The 7,833-nt window shown below is 35.8% G+C and overlaps 1 protein-coding gene across 1 annotated transcript in view; it reads right to left on the minus strand.

The window, feature by feature from the left end:
- Positions 1–7,626, minus strand: part of LOC107676104 (synaptotagmin-11-like) — a 31,054-nt gene extending 23,428 nt beyond the window's left edge. The window contains exon 1 of the mRNA XM_016470630.1: positions 7,405–7,626. Coding sequence (XP_016326116.1) covers positions 7,405–7,438 — 34 coding nt within the window. The 5' untranslated portion in view covers positions 7,439–7,626. The remainder of the gene's footprint in view (positions 1–7,404) is intronic.
- Between the last annotated feature and the right edge of the window lie 207 nt (positions 7,627–7,833).

Consider the following 7,833-nt stretch of genomic DNA (forward strand, 5'->3'; position numbering starts at 1 on the left):
CAAATCCTCGGTTTGTACTTCTAATTCGTGACCGGCGTTTTGTTTTGTTCTCTCTCCGCATTCGTCACTAATCACGCAACGCATACGTGCTGCGTCATCTGCCGGAACTGCTTCAGTGTATGACAGTCAGCGGAAGTGAGAGAAAAGTGTTTATTACATTTGAAATATGGATATTTTTCTTACAAAAACTCATGGATTCGCTACAGGGGGGCTTTATTCACCCCTCGGAGCCGTGTGAGGCACGTTTTATTATGAATGCGCCCACTTTATTTGACGACTTGTGGACTGTTCAACTGCAACACCCGCTGACTGCAATGATAGAGCTTGGAATAGCCAGGACAATTTTTTATATAACTCCGACTGGATTCGTCTGAAAGAAGAACGTCATATACACCTAGGATGCTTCGAGGGTGAGTAAAACACAAGCTAATTTTCATTTTTGGGTGAACTAACCCTTTAATGTAAAACATCAGTAATGCTCTGCTGGCCTCAGTCTGAGAGGAAGACGTGTGCTGCATGTCTATTACTGCAGCTCATCGACCACTCAAGAGTGACTCACGCAAGACCCTACAGGTTTACTGAGACCTCAATTAAAATAATGTGATAAAACATTTAATCTAGGTTGTTAGTTAATGAGTGATGGTTGCTCATGGAAAACTTTTAATTTGACATTATATGCACCTTTTAAAACATAGTCATGAAAGTGAACTCTCAAGAACACTTAACTGGCCTTTTATTCTGTTAATATTATATTACCTGCAAGTACAATTTATTATAAATATATTTTTTAAGATTTTAAGTACACTAAAAGTGCACATTTAATGCAATTAGGTGCACTTATTTTTCACAAGTGTATTACTTGGGTCTCTACTTTAGTGCTAGTCTTTGGGTTTTTTAATGTGTTTTATCAAAAATTGCAAAGGAAAATAATGGCACAAAACAATATCACACCTCATCTCAATAAGTCACATGATTTGAGGCTCAATTCTTCAGTACAGTTAAAATCCCTAAAGAATGAGCGATAGTAATATTGATACTTGCATTAAACATCACTGTTATCATTTCAGGTACCATAAACCCTTTCTGCACTGAGAGTAGTAAGAAGCATCCAGACATTTTGTGGAATGATCAGCATATAGTCTTTGATAATAAGAGACAAAGAGATGAGAACGAAGGAATGGAGTAAGGTGTAAGAATATATAATATAAAGATACCGTATGACAGAGAAAAAAGAGCGAGAGGGAACGCTAGATTAAAAAGAAAAGAGAGACATAAGACGTTTGAAACTCCGGATTGAAAGCAGCATCTCTGACATAGAACTCAAAAGAAATCTGTCATTTTTCAGTAATGTGACAGTAGAGTAAATGCATAACTCTGACATCTGCCAGCACAGCCGTTTAATACTATTCTGAAATGTTTGACCCTGATTTCGACCCCGTTGGCTTTATATTTCCTGTCATTTTACCGAAATTATTCTGGCTTTCTGTTTTTGCCACTTTTATCTCTTTTTCCCCCAGCCTCGGTCGACCCCGCCCTGCTTCAGTCCACACAAAGGCCGGACCCTCCCCGACTGGACACTATACGACCCCTGGAGGGACTCAGAATCACATGTCACTTTTGGCTGTATGTTTTAAAGCCAGCTGCTTCGGTTGCTTAGGAACGACCCCTCTGAGAGACGAAGAGCAGGGAAAAAGTCATTTCGCCAGCTGATACACTCAGCTCTCGCTCTGGTAATTGTTTTATAAATGATAAATTAGTGTCAGTATCCAAGCTGAAATCTGACGTGGTAGTTACAAGGAAACAAGTATCTAAATTAACTCTGAATACTGTAACTATATGCAGTGGATGCTAAGGCAATTACTATTGCTTATATTTATTATTATGGATTGAACAAACATTTGACTGTAAGTATTACACGTTTCTGCTACAAGCATGAATGAGACCTCAAATCAAGTGTGCTATTACTTTTCAGTTAATTTTGTCATGTTTAAAGAAGTACACATATTTTGATGTGTTGACTAACATACTAAAGCTCTTGTAAAGTATTTGATTATAATTTTAACTGTAGTATGTTATTCATCATTACATTTCAAGTTAACATATTTTAAAGTTGTAACTTCATCTTTACAACCGTGTAATTACAAATATATTTTAATACATGACAAACAAGTTTCAATAGAAATTACATTAAAGTATATTTTAGTTTACCATAAATGCTTGTCAGTACATTCAGCAGTACACTTTAACCATATTTCAAAGACAATTAGGCAAATTACATTTAATATAAATTTAAACTATAACACATTTTTGCTTAATTCACTTTATTTAAGTGTCTAAAAAGACTATATTTAGTTTGCACTTAAGTATATATTTTTTAAGTATATTATTTCCATAATAAATACTCTTTTTTTTTTAAATAAAAAATACACTTAAGTGTACTTTTATTTCACAAAGGTCTACAATCCAGAATATCTGGTCTCTGATTGGTCAAAAACCAGACTTAACCACTTAGCAACACACTAAAACAACTCAGACCACCTTAGCAACCAGCACAGCATAGTGACAGCAACTTCAGCACAGGCGAACATCACTTCTATTTTGAATGAGAATGTGCAGCGGTCCTCTCAACAGATATTAATGTACGTCAGCACAGCTCATTCCTCAAAAAACCAATACATTATCTACGCCAAACACACGCCTCTGATTATGACACACTCCTTAATGTGCTCCAGACACACAACCGGGAGCCCAATATGAGTGTGTATGCGTGTGGGCGCACATGATTAATAAGCAGGACAAAATGGCCCACAAATGAGAAATGATCCCATTGTCTGTAGTCACCACTGAGCTGGACAGCAGGGTGGAGCTCGTGATATAGAAATGAAGAGAAAGCAGAATGGGAAAATCATGAAGTCAAGAAAAGAGGATCACGGAGCGGGCAGGTGTGAATAATGACGCTCAGCACTGCTAGACTCTCGGCTTTCGCTGGTTCTTTTGTTTTCGCTTATACGCCACCCGCAGTTTTGCTCTCTGTTCAGAATGATCACAAAGAGGTTTAGTTAGCTGCCATGTGAGGACGGTTCCCTCTCCATATCTGCTGTCAGTGGTGATATGACAGCACCAGCAGAGTGAGAATGTGTATCAGCAGCAGTCGTGTTGCAGAGAGACACTGTGTGCTGGATTTCAGCAGGGACAGAGAAGACGTGTCACACCAGTCACATGCATAAATCAAGCCATTGTTCAATCACTGCAGCTTCACACACACACACACACACACACACACACAAGAGAGAAAGCGAGAACGAGACGTATACACTTTACAGATATGCGAGATAAGCTGGGATCAAATATAGTCAAGGTTAGAACTTCACTTCAAAGCCTCTTCGTCTTCAAAACCAACTCTTGAAATGAATTAATTAATTTTTACTCTGCAGTAAAAAGAGTTGGAAAAGGATCAGCGTTGATCGCTAACAGTCCAAAGTAATGTAATGTAATGTAACACACACACACACACACACACACAACTACACCTGTCCACAAGACATTCAGCTGTGCTCAGTGAACTGATGAAACCTCCATCTTTAAACCTAAATATGTGCTTCATGTGTAAATTATTATTTATATATTTAATAGAAGAATCATTTTAAATAATTTCATAATATATCTAATAATTACATTTAAGGGAAAATCTCAGAACACAGAATCAACCTAAAAACATTAAGTTACACAAATAAAACTAAGCAATATCAATAACTGCAGGAAACCAGTGTATAGTAACAGAGAATACTACACTACAGAAAATACTATTTCAGTTTTTCTACTTCAAAATTTCACATTTAATTCATTGTTGCTTCCTGTTTCTATGTAATTGTTTGTGAAATGTACTAGCAATTTCTGAGTGAATCTTTTTTACCATTTTTTTTCAGTGTAAAACATTGAATTAAACATGAAATGTTTAAGTAGAAATGCTAAACTATTTTCATTAATAAAAAAAAAACGCTTCAATAATCGATGTTTTATTTAAAAATTCAACTAAAGGTTTTTTTTACTGTGCAGGTTATAGTGTATAACGAAATTCTAAGATAATCATTTCCGAATTTTCCCAATAAAATTAGATTATTTTTAATCAGACTCATTCAATGAATATGACATCACCCCATCATCTTCTTCTGCTGCCAACATTAATAATCCCAATCAGACGGTGAATCTCCATTAAACAAGCAAAAGAGAGCTGCTGTTGACATTGACCTTACCTCCTGAAAGCATTTTCTTGATCCTATTTTGCTCATAAAATGATGTCCTGCAAGGCCAGTCGACTCTTTGCTCAATCAATGAAGATAATGTTATTATCTGGGAGGACTTGACATTGGATTAATATTTATACAGACTCAGACTGAATTCAGAAACCAGGTCCTTGGTTCAGCATTTTCAATAATGGACACCCTTAACCAACTGTAAATTGTCTTTTCACACTGAAAATTCTACATGGTGCAACAAAATCAGAACATAATAGCTGTGTAATATACAGTTATGTGGAAGTGGGATTTGGGACCAATGATATTTCCGTGTGGGTGGGGCTATACAGTGTAAATAGAAATCAAGCTGCTGACCACATATCAGGTAGTTTGTGGCATCAATATCTGTCATCACTCTTCATTTTATCATGTGGCACCTGGTTAAGATACAGTGATATGCTAACTTGTTTTATGTCATATATTAGCATTCTGGTAAACACTTTGAAGTGTCATAACCAAGTTATTATTGATAAAACTTTTTCATGTTAATCTGAATATCAGTCCAATCCTTGTGAAAAAATTTCACTTTAGCATTCTTAATAAAGAGTACTTATTATGGAAATAATATACTTAAGTGTGAACTGAATATGTTTTTAACACTTTGTTGCATATCAACTGCAATTAAATGAAAATGTATTAGTTTACATTTAAATTAAATGCATTTATCTGAAGTTTATAGAGTGCTTTTAGACCCACGTAACAGGACTTAAGTACATATTTATATGTAATTTCATAATTACTTTAACATATGGTTAAAGTGAACTGCTGAATGTACTCACAAGCTTTATGGTAAAGTAAAATAATGTCATTTCTATTTTCTATTGAAGCTTGTATGTATGTATATATATTTAATTAGACATTTGTAATGATGAAGTTGCAATTTAGTGTATTTAAAATATATTAAATTTAAATGTAATATCGAAAAACACACTACAGTTAAAATTATAATCTTTACATGTGCTTTAGTATGTTAGTCAACACATCAAAATAGAGCACTTCTTTGCAGCATGACAAAAGATTATTAAAACATAATGATTTTAAAATGTACTTTAAAGTAAAACCTTTATTTTGATAATTTGACATACTTTTTAAAAAGTGTACTCAAGTGTGTTAAGAAACACAGTCTTGAAAGTTCACTTAAGTGAACTTTTATTTTATTAATATTATATTATCTGCAACTACAGTTTTTTTTATATATTTTTAAGATTTGAAGTACACTACAAGTGCACATTCAATACAATTAAGTGCACTACAAGATATTTTAGTTGCTTCCATCGTGGTGTTGTGCTGGATAGCTCCGCCCACAGTTAAATCTCATTGTCCCAGTAAAACCCCACTTCACATAACGGTACATGCACATACATCCAACATGTCCTGATTATCTATTGTTCTGTTCTTTCACATCAAACAGCATTTTCACTTTAAGAGTAGACAGACAAATCGCTGGAAACTGGTAATACTGAAGGAGCAAAGTGTTTTATTTTCCTTCATGGCTTGTGAAATCCTAAATCTCTGTTTATCTGGCTGGACTGGTCTGGGTTATTTTCCTCTCGAGCGCACATCTTGCTGCTGATTCTGCTCCCACGCGCTGAATTGTGATCCAAGATGCCTCAGACGTGTTCCTAAAATACCTGACCCAAACTACATCCCACGCATCCACCAGGAAACACGTCAAAACCGTCCACCTCACCCTGCGCATGACATAATCCCCATAAAGACTCACAGAAAACAGCTAATAAATCCGACCGTTGATTAACAACTTATATTGGTTATCATTAGGAGCATGGACTATAAATTAATGAGATAGTCCATATAGCCAGTCCATTATTTACGGTATTTTTTAATATAATTCGTATATTATATTGAGTTGGCTACTCGGTAACAGTAATTGTTAATAAAATAGACCCTGACAATTTTGCTATTCAAAAATGCGTGGTGTTTTTGATATATCACAACATACCCATTCATTCCTGTTAAAATCATCTATGCTCTGTGGTGTAAAAATAGGACCAGTGATGACAGATAAAACATGGTCATAAGGTCATATTAAGGTGTATTATACATAGGTAATGTCTTATACTACACCCTTTTATCACCACAATTATAATATATTAGCATGTAACAGGCTACTTATATAGTAATACATGGAATATAGTAGCTATATAGTAATATATGATCAGAACATGAGTTCATTATGCTGTTTACTGTGGAATAGGCCTAACTGTAATTTGACTGTGGTTACAATTATTTTTGAACAGATATAGGACTAATAACAACAATGCAGATTATATGCCATTAGAATGCAATGCTTGCTATAATGCATGATATATGGGTGTTTCGTGTAAAGTGTTATCTTTGTGCCAATGAGGACTACACTCTAAAAAATGCTGGGTTAAATAGGGACAAACCCAGCTATTGGGTTGTTTTGACCCAGCGGTTGGGTTGTTTTGACCCAGCTATTGGGTTGTTTTGACCCAGCTATTTGGTTCAAAACAACCCAACCGCTGGGTCGAAACAACCCAATACCTGGGTTTGTCCCTTTTTAACCCAGCATTTTTTAGAGTGTAAAGTGAATAAAGCAGTTAACAGACATGACGTCATGCGAGCTTAGTTGATCTAAACGTGCCTTTTCTATAACAAATGCATTAATTCATGTCAAATGACAGCAATCATCATATGACAGCGCATGTGTGTAGATAAACACGCCTCATGCGTCTGTCAGGATCATGCAGGCTTCATGTGCATATTTCCGGTGCTGCACTTCTTACACTTATGCTTTACACTTCATTGGTGAATATTAAGATGTTCTGCTTATATGTTTTATAATAGGTTATTTCCAGCCCTAACTCAGTATAATACAATATAACACAAACTGATATAAAATGGCCTGTACTGTAAATAATGAACATACTGCGAAGAAAATATTGCTCAGAATATTTCGTGAAAAATCAATAATAATCCCATTCATCTAAAATATGATTCCAAGATGAATCAAAGCCCAAATAGACAGGTATCGAATCATTTAAGCTAGAGATCCCGCTTAATCGCAGTTTCTATAGCGTCTCTATAGAGCTTTAGTAAAAAGCCCGGATCATAGACATTCACTTACCATAGGCTGGTTTTAAATTAGTCATCTCAGACATGTTGAAGTCCAATGGCTCGGCTGTGATCAGAAAACAAAAAATAAAAAGCCAAGGGAATGAATTTCTATTTTATTTCCATGAATTTCTTCAGGCCGATCCTCCAGCTGAAATGTGTGGCCGAGCTGTAGGATGTTTTCTTCTGTGCCTGCGCGCTGCTGCTTAAGGATGCGCTCGCGCCGCCTCCTCCTCCTCCTCCTCCTCCTCTTCAGATGCGAGTGTGATGATGATGATAATGATGCTCAGGGCGGATGCAGCCTAAAATCACATGCAAACCCTTCAGCTCCCCCTACAGTCCATAACGGAGGAGAAACAGAGCACACTCTGAACATGAAGTGTTGCACGACCTATTCTATTCTTACATTATAGCCTATTTTTATAAACATTATTGAAGTAGA

Source organism: Sinocyclocheilus anshuiensis, unplaced genomic scaffold (genome assembly GCF_001515605.1).
Source record: "Sinocyclocheilus anshuiensis isolate Anshui unplaced genomic scaffold, SAMN03320099.WGS_v1.1 scaffold3153, whole genome shotgun sequence".
Lineage (NCBI taxonomy): Eukaryota > Metazoa > Chordata > Actinopteri > Cypriniformes > Cyprinidae > Sinocyclocheilus > Sinocyclocheilus anshuiensis.